The sequence below is a fragment of the Camelina sativa genome, chromosome 9, assembly GCF_000633955.1.
Source record: "Camelina sativa cultivar DH55 chromosome 9, Cs, whole genome shotgun sequence".
NCBI classification, from domain to species: Eukaryota; Viridiplantae; Streptophyta; class Magnoliopsida; order Brassicales; family Brassicaceae; genus Camelina; species Camelina sativa.
In genome coordinates, this window is record NC_025693.1 from 10,838,876 (window position 1) to 10,858,256 (window position 19,381).

General features: G+C 42.1%; 1 protein-coding gene across 1 annotated transcript; it reads left to right on the forward strand.

The window, feature by feature from the left end:
• Window positions 11,893-13,019, forward strand: LOC104715184. The gene is made up of 3 exons (XM_010432618.1): window positions 11,893-11,945; window positions 12,117-12,258; window positions 12,324-13,019. The coding sequence occupies exons 1-3, from the start codon at window positions 11,893-11,895 to the stop codon at window positions 13,017-13,019; spliced, it is 891 nt and encodes a 296-aa protein (XP_010430920.1).

The window sequence follows — 19,381 nt, forward strand, 5'->3', positions numbered from 1 at the left end:
TTAAGAGGAGAATGTGTTTAAGCAAGGTCTAGTGAAAGGATGGGAAGAAAAATTTTATTAAGATGGTTCTAGTTAAAGAAAAGAAAAGAAAGAAAAAAAAAGTCTAGCAAAAAGCTTGTATGTTTTAAGAATAAGAAGAGAAAAGAACCATAGCAAATAAGTAAGAATCCCCCATCCCACTAGAAAGATCAAATAAGAAACCTCTCTTAAGACTTGAAAACCAAAAGAGAAAAGGGTGAAAGAGAAAAGAAGAAGTTGAAGGGTAGCACTAGGATCATTTGGGTTTAGATTGATAGGATAAACACTTTGGGTGCCTTTGGGTAGACAAGGTTTTGTTCTTGTATGTGTCTAAGTGTTCTTACCTTTAGCATTCTTCTAAAGCTCAATCCATTTTTTATGAGAGAACCTTGATATTGATAAGCCGCACTCTAAAAAGAGACCATCATTGTCTCTAAACCTTTATCTCCAAGCCAAATGAGTTTAAGCATTGCATATAATTGATTCATGTTCTTGATTAATGAATGTTAAAGGAAATGGTTGATTTGAATGCATGTGGATATCTAAGGCTCAAATCAGTAAAGGTTGTGATATGCTTGTCTAAAATCTTTAAGTACAGCTCATTCAACTTGCATCATAGTACTAGTAACTTGGACATTGATTCTAGATGGTCTATTTGCAAGCTTTAGGAGCTGAGATCCCACTTTCAAACCTCACCTACCTTCTTATGTCTTATTTATTTGCTTGAGGGCAAGCAAAGACTAAGTTTGGGGGTGTTGATGTTCATATATTTTACCATGTTTTCCCTTAGTTTATTCACATCTTTTGCATCTTTTGCTATCCATTTTTACCATTATTGCATAGCTTAAGGACTAATCATGCATTAGAGTTTAGTTGCATTGCATTTGCATCTTTTCATGCATAATCAGATGATTATGGAGCTTAAGGAGCATGGAAGCAATGCTGAGGAAAAGTGAGGCAATCATGAAGGAAAAGCAAGAGAGTTAAGGCTGAAGAACCAAGGTCCAGAGTCCAACTCGACCCCACACTCGACCAGACACTCGACCGTGTGCAGAGGAGGACTCGACCGAGTGGAGGAAGCAGAAGAAAAGTCAACTCGACCAGCCACTCGACCGAGCACATGGTCGAGTTGACCGAGCCGTTGACTATTTTGTCTCTTAGTATTTTTAGGGCTTCCACCTCCTCTCCTATATAAAGCCTTGTACCTGCAGCCACCAAGGAGGGCAGCTTTTTAGAATAGTCAGAAACCTAGTTTTTTACCCTTTTGGGAATTATTCGTTTTGCACTTTTATTTTTCTTAGATCTTGTACTTGTTTTAGAGGAAGAACAAAGAATCTCTCAAAATTGTTGGTTCCATAACTTTCAATATATTGAGAATTTGAGTTTGATTCCTTTTTCATTATTGTAGATCTTTGTCTTATCTTTCATTTGATGCAAGTTTCGAATTTTTCTGGGTTTATGATTTTGATGTTCATCATGTGTTCTTGTAAGTAGTGCTTAGGATCTTGAGGATGGGTTAGGCTGGGTTGTGTTTGAGGTTTGTTTGTTTTGGTCAAGATTGATTTTGGTAGAATCTCTTCTAGGGTAGATGTTCTTAATGCTAATCCTGAACTGAGAAGTTAGGGTTTGATTTCAAGCATCTTAGCATCACACCAATGTTTAAGGAGCATAGATAAGGCTAGATCTAGAGCTTACCATTAGGCTTGCTAAGAGATTAGAGGTCTTGTTTGGTATGAGACATATTGCTTAATGCCTGCTTGTGTAGATTCTTTTCTTTGTGAGAACAAGTCTAGAGATGCATGAGTTTGATTGTTTCTTGCCATGAGAGTGGATTAAACTTGTCTTAGATTTATATGTCTAGAGATTAGCTCAAAGCTTTGCTTGAGATTTGTTGACCAAGTTAGATAACCTCAATCATTAGTCCAGCCCATGAATCCCTCCTCAAGGCCTTCCTTGTTTATTGATTTTTAAGTCTTAATCCTGCTGTTTGATTGTTGTTCGATTCGTTCTTGTGTTGCTCTGTTTTTCTTGCATTGCTCTGTTTCACGGATTTATCCAGCTCGACCCTGCACTCGATCGAGTGCCTGCTCGAGTTCATCCCCAGAACTCTTGTTTATGATTAGTAGTTGTCCTGTCTTATCTCTAGTCTCATTCTATTTGCATTCCTGTTGCATTTGCTTATTTTTCTGTTCATTATTGTCTTGCATTAGCTCATTAGCATAGTTTCTATTTCTGTTCTAGCTTCATTGTAGTGATAATCATTCTGTTCCATTTACATTCATCATCTAGTCCTAGTAGTTTTACTTTCTGCTCATTACATTTCATTAATAGGATTGTTAGTGACAAACATCCTTTGCATATTTGGCTTAACTTAGGCTCATATACACATCCTGATTGTTCACAACCCTCAGATTGGATTGACACCTCTTGTACTACAATTGCATAAGGGAAATTGAAACACCCTGCCATTCATTCATTTCATATCTCACCATTGCATACATCCATCAATCCATACCACCAACATAATGTGTTTCAAGGACATGGCCGATCATGGCTCCTGGTCCTTTGCCACTTTTCCACTTCACTCTTCTTTGTTTCTTTTCCCCCAAATCAAGTCCCAATGCTCCAGATGTGATGAAGTCACACCAAAATCCTGAAAAATAACCAACTAGATGCAAATGCTCCTACAACAACCTAGAATGACATGATTATGCAACAAAACTATGCAAAAACAAGTTTTAAAATTCAACAAAAACACAATATATCAGAGATCCTCCCATATACTGGGCTATACACACAAGCGAAAAGACAAACATAAATAATACACAAAAGCAAACAAATCAGACATCTCTGAACACATGCATCGACACTGCGCCCTTGTGTCGACCAACACATTCCTTGCATCAATTACGATCGATGCACTCCTTGCATCAACCGATGCACTCCTTTCATAAACCGATGCACTCCTTGCATCAACCGATGCAACGCCTTTGCATCGACCGATGCAACGCCTTTTTGTCGACCGATGAACTCCTTACATTGACCGATGCAACCTCGCGTCTCCATCAAATCTCTATCTATGTTGACCGATGCACTCCTTGTGTCGATCGATGCAATCGCCAAAGCATCATCGAACACAATCTCTTCCGACTGCTCTCAGCTCCAACTGTCGCCACAATGTCCGTGATTCTAAATCTACCCTTCACAGGCCACAAACACCAGGAAAAACACTCACAAACAAGCACACAAGAAATTAAACACCCAAAAAATCACACAAAACACACATCTAATCACTTAGATAAGCCATGGTCCCGCACTCACCTTTGCAAAACATAGAGAAATAGACCACACACGACCAGAGAAAGCACCACAACACCCTCTTAACACGTTCACGGCCTCAGATCTCCAACCACAGAAACAAATCTCTCCAGATTATGCATAGAACATCTCCATGTATTCTCTGGAAGTTTTCTCTCTTTTGCAAAAGGGGAAAACGGCTATAACAAGTCAAGAGCGTTGACAATAAGCCTTTTATATCAATCCCTAGGGCTTCCAAACCCTATACGCAACCAAAATGAGCATTTTGACTTAGGTTGTCCCACAAAGGAGTACCTTGCAACGACCAACGCAACGTTGCTGATATCTTGTGTTTTTGTTGGGTTTTAAGCCTTGTTTTTGCATAGTTTTGTTGCATAATCTTGTCTTTCTAGATTGTTGTAGGAGCATATGCATCTAGTGTGTTATCTCTTAGGTTCTTGGAATAATTTCATCACATTTGGAGCATCTGGATTTGTTTTGTAGCAAAGAAGCAAAGAAGAGTGAAGTTGAAGAAGTGACAAAGAATCAGGAGATATGAGCGGCCAGACCAATCAGCCAAACCATGGCCGTGTGATTTCAATCGGCCACCCCATCCACCAAGTGACAACCGATGGAACTGGAGACGCACACGATCATGAGCCATCATCGGCCACCCCAATCGGCCAAGAGCTGCCTGGCTGTCCCAATCGATCACTCCCAATCGGCCAAGAGCTGCCTGGTTCACTCGATCGGATGACGTATTAGGAGCCATCATCAGCCACCCCCATCGGCCAGAAGGTGACCGATTGACACCATCGGACATGTCAATCGGTCAAGCCGTCCCCGTAGCCGCCTAAGTCCACACTTGTTTTACTTTAGATTCGGGTTTGACCCAGTTGGGTTGACCCGGGTTCCCTTCTACTTTCCTATAAATACTCTAACCCTATTAAGGGGAGACTTATCTTTTGTTTAGCAGCTTTTTAGGGTTCTTAAACTTGTTTACTCTTGGTTTGTTGAATGATTGAGTACTTTTAAGTTTTTAATAGCAATTTTTTCTTCAAATCCCTTAATCTATAGTCTCTTATTATGATTTCACAAAGATCAAACTCTTTCATTTATGTGATCATGATGATGAGTGAGTAGATCAATATAACTTTGGGCTAGGTAGACTAGGGAGATAGATGATTGATCTTTGATGTATAAGGCTTTATTTATGTGTTTCCTATCTTGTTTAGTGTTAATAATGCTAGATAGCCTTGATCAAGCTTGAATCTAGACATTAGGATTTCCATGCCCAAAAGGTGTTTGATGAAATTCTTGAACCAAACTATTCAAGAGCTTTGCATTCCTAGCAAATGGATATTGATGATTAGGGTGTTTAGTGGTATTTAGACTTGTTTATAATGCATGCTTACCTTGTGATTACCTTTGGAAATTGTTGATTATCACTTGATTAGCGTAGGATCTCTATCATGGAAATAGATTGATTTGCATAAGTGTTCTTAGCCATAGGATTGTTCTTGATTGTTGCTTAGACATCTAGAATTGGTTAGCTATCTCCCAAGTCAATTACCTTGACCAAGGTTCACTTGTTTAATCTTGATTTAAAATCTGTTTTTAGTTGTGTCTTGTTTCTTTGAGTTTACATTGCTTTGAGTTGTCTAGTTTTCTTTCTTTGAATCATTTTGTTAGTTAAGATTGTTACAAAAGAACATATTCCTGTTTAAGTGTAGATTAAGCATCTTTGTGCATTCTTAGTGAGTTGATTAATGCAAATTATGGATTGATAATTTGATTGAAGTAAACGTACTAATCAATTTGGCGTTGTTGCCCGTTTGCATTCAATTTGACCATTAGGATTTCAACTTTGCTTGAGCCTATTCATTTACTTTAAATTGTTACGTAGTTTGTTTGCTTTGGTGTTTTGAATTCTCTTTTGCAAGGTGTATGAATTTGAGAAGTCAAGGCCAAACAGACTTCTCAAATTTAACCATTAGGATTTCAACTTTGCTTGAGCCTATTCATTTACTTTAAATTGTTACGTAGTTTGTTTGCTTTGGTTTTCTGAATTCTCTTTTGCAAGGTGTATTAATTTGAGAAGTCAAGGCCAAGCAGACTTGATTGAGCGTGTTGACGACATCTACCGTTTTGAGCGAGAGAATCGCCGGTTAGCAAGACAAGCTATGGACAACAACCCTCCTCCTGTTGCTGGTCAGAAATGAAATTACCAGCCCAATGATGATAGATTTCCAAACCATGTACCAAGACAAGCCCCTCTCATTGGAGCTTATGATGCACCAAATGTCAATGGTCACCGCACTGGTATTAGAGCTCCACCAGTTGAGAACAATCACTTTGAGATCAAAGCCAGTCTTATCAACATGGTGCAAGGATCAAAATTTCATGGTTTGGCAATGGAAGACCCACTTGATCAACTTGATCAATTTGATAAGTTTTGTGGGACTGTTAAGATCAATGGTATCTCTAAAGATGCCTTCAAGCTACGCCTCTTCCGGTTCTCTCTTGGTGACAAGGCTCACATTTGGGAAAAAAATCTGTCTCACAACACCATTACCTCCTGGGATCAATGTAAGACGGCTTTGTTATCCAAATTCTTCTCTACTACAAGAACAAGAAGACTAAGGAATGAAATATCAAGTTTTGCTCAAAAGGGGAATGAGAGTTTTTGTGAAGCATGGGAAAGATTCAAGGGGTATATCTCTCAATGTCCACATCATGGTTTCTCCAAGGAATCACAATTAAGTACACTCTATAGAAGAGTCTTGCTTAAGTATATAATGCTTTTTGATACAACAAGCAATGGAAACTTCTTGGGTCAAAATGCAGAACAAGAAATTTTGTTGGTTGAGAATCTTGCTCAAAGTGATGGGAACTATGAAGAGGATTATGATAGAACTCCAAGGGACTATACTGATATGAATGAGCAGCACCGCAAGCAGATAAAGCTTTGAATGACAAGATGGATTAGATGATTATGGCAAATCAAAAGCAAGTTCACTTTGTCAATGAATGTGAGCTTTATCAAGAAGGTATGGAAAAGTTGAGGAGCAAAAAAAAGTGCTGACGTGGCAAGGGCGAAAAAAGTGCGACTAGGGTTTTTGCGTTCTCATCAAGTTTGATGCCGTCGGAGGCATCTCCGGGACGGCTTACGGCAGATCTACCGCAGGAGAAGGGTTCGGAGGTGAGGGGGATTGAGGGTGGAGGAGATACAGTGGTTGTGGAGGATCTGGGGGAGAATTCCTCAGGGAATAGTCATGCTCAGGAGGGTTCACGGGTGGTCTCGTCGAAGGTTCCACCTGCGGTAAATGGTAAACGTTCGTTCCTACAGGTGGCTTAGAAGAGAGTTTTCACTAAACAAAAGTTTGAAGTATTGGAAGTTGATAGGAAAGAGACGGTGGTGGTACCAAAGGAAGTGTTTTCGGGTGCAAAACCCTTATGGGAGGATTTTGTGATTGGCAAGTTTCTCAACTCAAAAGCCCCACATGTGGAAAGATTCACATGATAGTGAATAAGATATTGCGGCTTGGGGATCGGACATCATTGATTGACGTTTTTGCAGTCAATGAATCTACGATTAAGTTTCATATCAGACATGAGGGCATAAGGCACCGGGTGCTGAATCGTGGAATGTGGAACATTATGGATCTCCCTATTGTTGTGTCTTATTAGGTTGCATCCAAAAACAGAGGCGTGTGTTTCCTTTGATGAGGCTCAAATTATGGTGCACGCAGACTTGACTAAAGAGCTCCCTCGGGAGTATGTTTTCACGGGCCAAGAGGAAGGGGAATTGGACTCAGTGATACATTATAGCTATCCTACGCTCCCGCCAAGGTGTACTCGATGTAGGAAATGGGGTCATCTTGTTGCAACTTGTTTATCCCCTGAGGCTTTGGTGCATGATACGCAAGTTTCGACATAGTCTCCCTTAAAGGATGTCGGAGTTGAGGTTTCTGTTCCTGACAAGCAAGTCCAGACTGTAAGTGATGAGGTTCGCCCCTCACTTGCTGTAGTTAAGATTCCAAAGATTCCAACTGCTTCTTTGCCGGAGGTCCCAAGAGAGTGTCCTTCGGTGGAGGAATGGATCACGCCGAAAACAAGTCGTCTCAGTCCGGGAAAACAGCCAGCGGCTGCTAACCTGATGTTGTTTCCATTTTGAAGAATTCTTACTCTGTTTTGGGGGATGAAACAGAGCTGTTAGAGAACATTGAACCGGATAAAGCTACGACTGCAGGTGAGGTAGCTACTGCAAGTTATTCTGATGACTCTAATGTCACAATACGCCAAACCGGGGCTGCAGCAGTTGCGGTAAAGCGCGGTCAACAATTGGATGTGACCTTGAGGACTTATTTACATCGAGGAACAAAATCAGTAAATAAACAGACTTCAAATCTTCCTACTCATTCTGCTAGGGATCCTCCTAGAGATCAGAGTAAGAAGCCTCCAACCAAACATTAATGTCAGGATTCTGCTGGAATGTGCGTGGTTTGAATAAAACCTCTAAGCATTCTGTTATAAAGCAGTGGGTGGAGGGTAATAATTTCAAGTTTGGGTGTTTGCTGGAAACTCGGGTTTGGGAGATGAAGGCTCAGCGGTTGGGGAGTTGTTTATTTCCTGGATGGTCTGTTTTAACTAACTATGAATGATGATTTGAGGATTGATGTTATGGAAGGATGATGTGAGGATAGATCCTTTTTATAAAAGTGAGCAGATGATAACGTGCTCAGTGAAACTGGATGAGCAAGCAGAGGAATTTTTCTGTTCTTTCATATATGGTTTGAATACAGTGGAGGCTCGTAAAGTGTTATGGCGGGAGATACAAGCTCATCATGATTCACCTATCTTTCACAATAAGCCTTAGATCTTATTCGGGGACTTTAATGAAATATTGGATATGCAGAAACACTCTAGAGTTGATGACAGTCCGATTGTCACTGGAAGAATGAGGGATTTCCAGTCAGTTGTTAACCATTGTTCTCTCTCTGATATGGCTTGGCAGGGTCCGCTTTTTACATGGTGTAACAAGCGGGAAGATGGTTTAATACTAAAGAAGCTGGATCGTGTGATGGTGAATGCCACTTAGGTTAGGATGTATCCGCAGTCTTATAACGTTTTTGCAGCAGGGGGTTGCTCTGATCATTTAAGGTGCAGGATCATGATGTAGAGAGAAAATCAGGGTCGTAGGCGCAAACCCTTCAAGTTTGTTAATGTCATGACTGAGATGGAGGAGTTTATACCACTTGTTAGCGATCATTGGCGGGGCACATCCCCTTTGTTCCTGTCCACGTCAACTTTGTTTCGATTTTCCAAGAAACTAAAGGCTCTCAAACCAGCTCTATGTTCTCTAGCCAAACGCCGTCTAGGTAATATGGTCTTGAAGACGAGGGAAGCGTATGAAAATTTGTGTCAAAAACAGCAAGCCAATTCGACTAACCCATCACTTCTAACGATGGAGGAGGAGAATGCAGCCTATCTTCATTGGGATCATTTATCAGGGCTGGAGGAGAAGTTCCTTAAGCAAAGATCAAAGTTGCACTGGTTAAAGGTAGGCGACAAGATCAACAAAGCCTTTCATAGAGCAGCTGCAACTCGGGTTGCACAGAATTCTATTAAAGAGATCCATTGTTCTGATGGTAGAGTGGTTATAAATGCTGATGAAATCAAGGATGATGCAGAGCGACACTTTACAGAGTTCCTGCATTTCATACCTAGTGATTTTGAGGGATCCACGGTTGAGGATCTTGAACTTCTGTTGCCTTTTCGCTGCTCTAGCGTTGATCAACAAATCCTAACACGAGAAGTAACTGGTGAGGAAGTGAAGAAGGTTCTCTTCTCAATGCCGAATGACAAGTCGTCGGGGCCAGATGGCTTCACTTCAGAATTTAAAAAAAAAAAACCTGGGATGTGTTGGGAACTGAATTCGTCTTAGCTGTGCAATCTTTCTTTGCCAAAGGTTTCTTGCCTAAAGGTACAAACTCCACAATACTAGCCCTGATTCCCAAGAAGGTCTCTGCTGTGGAAATGCGAGATTATCGACCCATCTCATGCTGCAACGTGCTATATAAAGTTATTTCGAAGTTCATCGCTAACAGACTCAAGAGGGTGTTACCTAAGTTTGTGTCTGCGAATCAGTCTGCTTTTGTCAAGGATCGTCTGTTGATTGAGAACGTCCTTCTTGCTATTGAGCTAATCAACAATTATCATAAGGAGACTCTATCTGGTCGCTGTGCTATAAAGATTGATATTTCCAAAGCCTTTGATTCTGTGCAATGGTCTTTTTTGTCCAAGGTTCTAACTGCGATACAGTTTCCTCCTTTGTTCATTCACTGGATAATGTTGTGTGTAACAACAGCTTTGTTCTCAGTGCAAGTAAATGGTGAGTTAGCTGGTTTTTTTCGAAGCTCTAGGGGTCTTCGTCAAGGCTGCTCTCTCTCACCGTATTTATTTGTAATATGTATGGATGTCTTATCTAAGCTCCTTGACAAGGCTGCTGGTGAACGTGTGTTTGGTTTCCACCCACGGTGTAAGAACCTTGGTCTCACTCATTTAAGCTGTGCAGATGACCTCATGGTGCTATATGATGGTAAAGTACGGTCAATAGAGGGCATTGTCACTGTTTTTACTCAGTTTGGAGAAATCAACACTCTATATGGCTGGTAGTGCAGAACCCCTTGATTCGGAGCGTTTCCCATTTCAGGTTTGTGCTCTCCCAGTTTGCTATTTGGGACTCCCCCTAGTCACCAAACCGCTCACCTCTGCTGACTGCTTACCGTTGGTGGAGCAGCTTAGGAAACGAATTGGTTCATGGACAGCATCCTATCTCTCTTTTGCGGGTCGGTTTAATTTGATTTCTTCAGTTCTTTAGAGTGTCTACAACTTCTGGATGGCAGCATATCGTTTGCCGAGTGCGTGTATTGCGGAGATTAACTCTATGTGTTCAGCTTTTCTGTGGTATGGAGCGGAGATGAACACACGTAAGGCAAAGGTGGCTTGGGAGGTGGTCTGTAAACCTCGAAGGGAAGGTGGGCTTGGACTAAGATCTCTTTATGAGGCAAACAAGGTTTGCTGTCTGAAACTGATATGGAGACTAGTATCTCATGGAGACTCTTTATGGGTAAATTGGTCGCATGCGAATTTGTTAAAGGGTGCTTCTTTTTGGTCAGTGAAGAGTAATTCATCTATTGGTTCTTGGATTTGGACAAAACTCCTGAAATACAGCGACGTGGCTAAAACATTTTGTAAGGTCAATGTTGGTAATGGCGAACGTATTTCTTTTTGATTTGATAATTGGTCTGGTATGGGGATGCTCTCGGAGGTTGTGGGAGACAGAGGAGTTGTGGAGTTTGGGATACCGTGGCAGAGTTCTCTAGCAGAGGCATGGGCTCATCACCGCAGACGTCACCGTGCAGATCACCTACAAGAGATTGAAGCTGCATTACTTCAGTCTAGTCACAACAGGCAGCAGGGAGACGACAGAGTACTCTGGCGCAGGAGAAATGATGTTTTCCGGCCCAAATTTATCACTTGGGATACATGGAACCACATACGTATGACGACTAATGCGGTAGCGTGGCATCGGGGGGTCTGGTTTGGTCATGCAACTCCAAAATTCTCTTTCTGTGTATGGTTGGCTGCTCATGATCGTCTCTCGACAGGGGCGCGTATGGTCACATGGAATGGGGTGTCTGCTGGTTCTTATACCTTCTGTCAACAAGCCATCGAAACAAGGGATCACTTGTTTTTTGAGTGTCACTATGCCTCTGTAGTCTGGTCAGGTCTTGCTAAAGGTCTGCTAAAGACACAATACACTACCGACTGGTCTATTCTAATTGAATATATATCAAATCTTTACATTCCACTGGTGGAGGGGTTCCTTATTCGGTATGATTTTCAAGCTGCCACATACACAATTTGGAGGGAAAGGAATGGGCGTCGCCATGGTGAAGCGCCAAAGCCTGTATCAGCATTGATAGAGTGGCTTGATCGGCAAGTTAAAGATCAACTTCTAGCTATTGGACAGTTAGGCGATCGGCGGTATGATGAGGTGTTCCCGACTTGGTTACAATCTCGTTGTTAAGGGTGAAGGGTGAAGGTTTAATCGCTTTTCAATAATTTGTATTCTCAAACAAAGTTGCACAAGTTGCAAAAAAGTTTTATTTTTCTTTTGAATATTATTTAACATTAGATTAAAAAAAAAAGAAGGTATGGAAGCTTGTGTTGAGGGTCAGGAGGAAGTCAACTATGTAGGTAGCCAAGGGTATAACAAGTTCAATCCTAATTACCGCAACCACCCTAACCTCTCTTACCGCAGCACCAATGTGGAGAACCCACAAGATTAGACTTATCCACCACAAAAACCTCTTTGTTTTCCTTCCCAACCCAACTATCAGCCTAAACCTCAAGAGAACTACCAAGACAAACCTCAAACCTGTTCCCAACCTCAGAAATAAATGAATGCACCACACTCTCAAGGTCAAGTAGATGACACAAATGCTCTACTTAGACAACTCCTAGAGGGACAAGGAAGAGGTGCCATTGAACTTGCCACACAAATGAAAGATGCAGAACAAGGTTGAGAATGTCTATGGTGAGTTAAAAGCTAAGATTGAGAGGTTGCAAACACAGGTCCAGGGACAAGCTTCTTCCTCTTCAGCAAGAAAAATGGGTTCTTGACGAGGGAAACCTGAACAAAACCCAAAGGAGTTCATCAATGCCATAATGCTGAGAAGTGGTAAGAAACTACCTACTAATGAGCTCAATAGGGACATTGAGCCTAAATGAAGGGAGGTAGTGGTTGAGATTGAGGATGAGGATGAGTTGATAGTGAAAGATTTGGTTAAAGACAAAGAAGCTGAAGAAGTTGGGGTTGACAAAGGGAAGAATAAAGTGGTTGAGGAACCAAAGCAAGATAAGACCCTTGATGAAGTTTTCAAGAAAAGTAAAGGTGTTACTAAAGAAACACTATTTGTGCATCCACCCTATGAACCAAGATTGCCATTTTNTTGCCATTTCCTGGTAGGTTTAAGAAGCAACAAGTGGACAAGTATAGAGCTATGTTTGATGCACAAATGAAAGATGTTGCTATTACAATGCCTATCATAGATGCATTCTTGTTGAACCCATTATACAGCAAGTTCCTCAAGGATGCAGTTTTGGAGAAGAAGAAAGCTCTACAAGGAATGGTTATCTTAACTCATGAGTGTAGTGCTATTATTCAAAACAAGGTAGTAGCAAAGAAGCTTGAAGATCCTGGTAGCTTCACTCTCCCTTGCACATTGGGACCTCTATCTTTTAGCCATTGTTTATGTGATCTTGGGTCTAGTGTGAGCTTGATGCCTCTCTCAGTTGCCAAAAGACTAGGTTTCACCCACTACAAGAAGTGTATGATCACCCTTGTTCTTGTAGATAGGTTAGCTAGAACACCAGTAGAAGTGCTTGAAGACTTACTAGTGATGATTGGCCATTTTGAAATCCCAACCGACTTTGTTGTGCTTGAAATGGATGAAGAACCAAAGGATCCACTCATTTTGGGGCGCCCATTTTTAAGAACTGCAGGAACAATGATTGATGTGAAGAGTGGGAAGATTCAATTGAATTTGGGAAAGGAAGCTTTGACTTTTGACATCAACCAAGTGCTGAGGAAGCCTACAATTGATGGTCAAGTTTTCTACATTGAGAAGATGTAAGTTTTAGCTGATGAGCTTTTGGAGGAATTGGCCATAGAAGATGAGCTCCAAAGCACTTTGACAGTTAAACAAGGAGAGTTTGGTTTACTAAAGGAAGATAGTGAAGGGTATGAAAAGATTCTTGACTCTCAAAAGCCAATTAATGAACATAGAGGCTTCCTTGAGTTAAATGAGCAAGTGGTGTGTTCAGTTGCAGTAAACTCAAATGAAGATTTGAGTGAGCTTAAAGCACCCAAGATTGAACTTAAACCACTCCCTAAGGGGCTAAGGTATGCTTTTCTTGGTACAAACTCAACTTATCCTGTCATTATAAATGAAGAACTTAGTGAATAAGAAACTGTTACTCTTATAGGTGAACAAAAACAGTATAAGAGAGCTATTGGTTATTCACTTGATGATATTAAAGGAATTTCTGAAATTCTTTGCATGCATAGAATTATTAGATGATGAATCAATGACTTCCATTGAACCACACGGAAGGTTAAACCCTAACCTAATAGATGTGGTGAGGAAAGAGATTCTTAAACTCCCTGATGCTGGTATCATATATCCTATATCGGATAGTACATGGGTTTCACCTGTACATATGGTGCCAAAGAAAGGAGGAGTTACTGTTGTCAAGAATGATAAAGATGAGTTAATTCCTACTAGAACTATAACTGGACATCGCATGTGTATTGATTATAGGAGACTTAATGCTGCATCTAGAAACGATCACTTTTCTTTACCATTTATTGATCAGATGTGTTAGAGAGGCTTGCTAGGCACACGCATTATTGCTTTCTTGATGGTTATTCTGGTTTCTTTCAAATCCCCATACATCCCAATGATCAGGAAAATACTACTTTCACATGTCCCTATGGTACTTTTGCTTATAGAAGGATGCCATTTGGATTATGTAATGCTCCAGCTACTTTCCAAAGTTGCATGATGTCAATTTTCTCTGATCTAATTGAAGATGTTGTGGAGGTTTTCATGGATGACTTCTCCGTCTATGGAGATTCTTTTTCTGGTTGTCTTTCTAATTTGTGAAGGGTTTTAAAGAGGTGTGAGGAAACAAATTTGGTCTTAAATTGGGAGAAGTATCACTTCATGGTGAAAGAAGGAATTGTGTTGGGGCATAAGATTTCAGAGAAAGGCATTGAAGTTGATAGAGCTAAGATTGATGTGATGACCAATTTAGCACCACCAAATTCAGTCAAGGGAATAATAAGCTTTTTGGGCCATGCTGGGTTCTATAGAATGTTCATTTAATTCCCGCTTGAAGCTATTCCCGGGAAAGCTCAAGTCCCGCTGGTCAGGACCTTTTAAGATCAAGGAAGCTCGACCTTATTGTGAGAACTGAGAATGATTCTCTCTTCTCGGAGTGTTTTCTGAGCGGGGGTGTTTATCACCGTTCTAGTTCCGAACTGAATCAGGAAAAGCAGTAACTTATGGGAGGTAAAAATGAGTATTATTGTCAGATATAAAGTTTTTCGATCACCATTACAATCTCCCCCTTCTCATACTTATACTGCTAGATTACAATTAATGCCATATCAATTTACTCCATAATTCTCGCACTCTTATTCAATACAATTAATGAAAGGAATCTTTGACCCCTTCCCCGAGCACCAAAGTGGTTTGCTTTACCATTTCCCTCCACTTCGCTTCTCCTGGTCGAGCTTAATGGACCGGTCCCGGTTGCGGCCTCGGCCCATATTACTTGTTCATTCTGGGCCCTGACCCATAATCCGAGGTGACTGATCGTGGTACCAACAGTTGCTCCCCAAGTCCTTCGAGCTGATTAGTTCGGGGGACTTTTGATCTTCAGTTGATTCTTTCGGAAAACAGAATATACCCCATATCTCATGATTTTATCGTGGTAATGATGGGATTTATCTTGCCGAACAAGCACATGGGCCCACCACGAGACTTAAAACGCTATAAGAGAGAGAGAAGTGAACCGGGACTTTTCGTTTTTCAAGGCAATCATTGCTTCTCCTCAACCCGGCATATAAAGGTAGCCTCCCCTTCTTCCTCTATATTTCCATAATCAGTTCTTTGCTTGTTTTTTTTTTTTTACTCTCGTATCCCTTGTTCTTCGTCGATCGCCGGAAAAATCTACCGACTCTCCTAGATTGATTTTTCTCTACTTCCGTTTGAAAGTCATGTCTCCTCTGAAATCTACCCCGAATAGAATCACAAAACTTCTCATCCCCGACGCTTTCGGTCCTCACCCGCCGTCTATTCTTTCTAAGAGTGACGTGACGGAGATTAGAGGGTCGTGTGGTAAGATTCCAACCTCACAGATTCCAACTAAGATTCAAAAACTAAGATTCCAACCTCACAGATTTGGCAAAGACGGATTTTAATCGAGGTAAGATATCAATAGACGAGTTCTTAAAGCAAGACTTAAATAGTGCGAAGTAAAACTTTGACTCGAACAGATTTAAGAAGTACGACTTCCGTTTAAGTAAAACTTGGCTCGAACTTCAGTTTGACAAATTTACAAAGTAAAGCTTCGGTTTAATGAATTTTACGAAATAAGACTTTGGTTTAAATGAATTACGAAGTAGGACTTCGGTTTTAATGAATTTTACGAAGTAAGACTTCGGTTTGGTATTTGTGCGAAGTAACACTACGGTTCCACAATATGGGAAGGGTTGGAATGGTGATTGGCCATAAAAAGTTTAAGAAAACTTTGATTTTATTAAACATGGATAGCTGGACCCAAAGTGGGCTGCCTACGTACCCTTTTTGGGATCAAGCAAATCGTAGTTCCAAGATCTTGAAACTGGTTTCCTGTCTGAATCTTCTAGCCGGTAGACGCCATTTTGCACTTTGCAAGTGATTTTGTACGGTCCTTCCCAATTGATTCCCAACTTTCCCGCATTATCCTCTTTGGTGTTTTCATGGACCTTTCGAAGGACTAGGTCGCCGACTGATAAAGGCCTACCTTGGATCTTGGAGTTATAATAGCGGGCTATAGCGTTCTGATAATTCTGCATCTGAACCAAAGCTTGGTCCCAGCGTTCATTTATGACGTCAAAGGTGTCTCGCAGAAATTCCTCATTCTCTGAGGCTCGAAGTGGATTCAATGTTGTGCGGACTCCGGGTACTTATATGTTAGCTGGGACTAGCTGGGACTACAACATCGACTCCATAAACCAAGAAAAAGGTGTTTCGTTGGTAGCTCGGCGAGGCATGGTTCGGATTGCACAGAGTACACCTTGCAGCTCGTCTGGTCAACGTCCTTTGCCAGAATCGAGGCGTTTTAGCCTGCCCATCGCCAGTATAACCTTGTTCATTACTTCAGCCTGCCCATTTCCTTGTGGATAATGAGGAGTCGACTTGCTAAGCCGTATTTTCCATTTCGCACAAAAACCTTCGAACTGCGAGAAGATGAATTGCGGACCGTTGTCTGTAACGATCTCGTACAGAATGCCATACCGGTAGATTATGCTTTTTAACACGAACTGCTCACTTGCTCACTTGTCACGACTGCATAAGCTGTTGCTTCCACCCATTTTGAGAAATAATCGGTAAGGACTATTAAGTACTGAACTCCACCCGGTCCCCGATGTAAGGGTCCAATGATGTCCATAGACAATCTCATGAACGGGTAAGGTGCAGACACAGAGGACAAGAGCTCGGTAGGCTGGTGGATCGACGGGGCATGTTTTTTACATTTTTTGCAGGTTCGGGAGTATTCCTCGCAGTCAGCGAGCATAGTAGGCCAGAAGTACTCTTGTCTTTTAATCTTGAAAGCAAGAGTCCGACCTCCAGAGTGATTGCCATTGGGGCCGTTCTGAACAGCTCGCATTAATGCCGCGAGCTCTTCTCGAACAACACATGTTAAATAAGGACCAGCTACACCTCGGTGCAGGAGTACTCTGTTATATATACAATATCGTGCACTGACGATTTTTATTTTCCTGGCTGCCCATTTGTCAGCTGGGAGGTCGCCCTTATCCAGGTAAGCCCAGATCGATCTCCGCCAGTCTCCTGCCCCCCAATTGTCGGTGTTCGTATTGCTCGGAGGTTTGTGCGGGAGAACAGTTCGGTCTAGATTTGGTGAACCAGGTATCTCCAGTGCTCGGATGGGTTCTTATTTGGCCGCAGGTAGGTGAGTAACTTCCAGCGTTGCCGCGTTGGGTGATGAAGCTACCTCAGGTGGGAGGTCGGAAGTCGCTGTGCGAACTACTTCTTCAGAAGCTATCTTTTTTCTTCTTCGCCCGAGTTACCACATGCGAGCTTTCTAAACATATGATCGGATACTCAATGACCTCAACTGGGATAATTCTTGTAGTTGTGGGGTCTGAGGTTGAAGCTAACGATGCTAAGGCATCTGCAGCGGAGTTCTCACCCTGCGGGATCTTAGTGATTTCGAAATCATCAAACCTAGCTCCTAATTCTCGGGCTGCTGCTAGGTAGGCTTCCATGTGCCCGTCCTTGGTCTCATATTCTCCTAGAAAATGGTTTGTGACCAACTGTGAATCAAAAAAAGCTTGGAGCTTTCGCACACCAATTCCCACGGCGAGACAGAGTCCGACCAAAAAGGATTCATATTCATCATCATTGTTTGACGCATTATAGGCTAGGCGAAACGACTACTCGATCACTTCACCGGTAGGAGAGGCGAGGCGAACCCCAATTCTTGTGCCCATCTTAGAAGATGCACCATCCACGTGTAGAGTCCATGGGACCTCAATATTATCTTCAACTGAACTGGCGAGTGGGAGCTCTATAAGGAAATCTGCTAGTACATGCGCTTTAGCACAAGTTCGAGTTCGGAACTCGATGTCATACTCACTAAGCTCAACTGACCACTTTGCCAGCCTGCCAGACTGGCTCGGACAGTGTAGCACTGCTCGAAGTGGTTGTGTTGTTAGGATGACAATTGAGTGAGACTGAAAGTAGGGCCGTAGCTTCCTTGCCGAGGTAACTACTGCCAAAGCCAATCTCTCCATCATCAGGAACCCAGATTCTACTCCCGTGAACAACTTACTGACGTAAAAGATCGGCCTCTGCTCCCCCTTTCTTCGCGAACTAAGACTCCACTTACTACACTCCCCGAGACAGCTACATAGAGAAAGAGTGATTCTCCTAACTCAGGTTTTGCCAAGACCGGTGGTTCGGATAAGTATGCCTTGAGCTGAGCAAATGTTTCTTTGCACTTCGCATCCCACGTGAAGTGTTTTCCTCCCTTCTTCAGTAGCTGGTAGAATGGGAGACATTTATCCGTTGATCGGGAAATGAAAAGATTGTGAGCTGCGATCCGTTTGTTGAGACGTTGTACTTCTTTTAATTCCCTCGGGGAACTCATGGAAAAGAAGGCGTTAATTTGCTTCCGGTTCGCTTCGATCCCCTGCTCTGTTTCGATGTAGCCTAAAAATTCCCCTGATGGAACTGCAAAAGTACACTTCGTGGGGTTCAGCTTCATTCCAAACTGGTTCAGGATGTCGCTTCCATGGACTTCACCAGCATGTCATCAATATAGACTTCCATGGTCTTTCCGAGCTGCTGCTCGAACATCCAGTTTACCAAGCGTTTGTAATTTGCTCCAGCATTTTTTAGTCCGAATGGCATCACCTTGTAACAGTAAGTTCTGCGGTCCGTGATGAATGCAGTCTTTTCCTGATCCTCCGGACTCATGAGGATTTGGTGGTACCCGGAGAAAGCGTCCATAAAAGACATCAGTTTGTGCCCCGAGGTTGATTCGACTAGTCTGTCGATGTGTGGAAGTGGAAAATTGTCCTTAGGGCAAGCCTTATTCAGGTCGGTGAACTCGACACAGACTCGTGACTTCCCGTTTTTCTTTTTTACAACCACGTTGTTCGCAAGCCATTCTTGATACTTCATTTCTCGGATCTGACCGGCACTGAGTAGATGATCCACCTTTTTATTAACGATCTCGGCTCACTCATGGACGAGCTTCCTTCGCTTTTATTTTACTGGCCTTAATGTTGGATCTATATTCAATCCGTGTGAAATGATTTCAGGACAAACTTCGGGCATCTCGTCTACTGACCATGTGAAGGTTGCTCTGTTTTCCTTGAGGAAGGAGATCAATTGGCTCGGCGCTCGCTCTCAAATCCCGCTCCGATCTTGATTTCCTGGTCTGGAAACTTCGTGTTAATGAAAATGGATTCAGTGAGGTCGCCTTTGTGCTGCTTCCGAAATGGGTTCTTTGCGACCTCGAGCTGTGGTTGCTATTGGCTCAACATCTTATGACTAGCGAGATAGCAGCTTCTCGCCATTTTGACCACGCCTTGAGTGGAGACAGAAAGAGTTATTGTCCCCAATGACATTGATGTTTCGCTCGTGAACGAAACCAGAGGTGAAGGGGGACCCGCAATATGTTCTCTTCCGATGCCCAT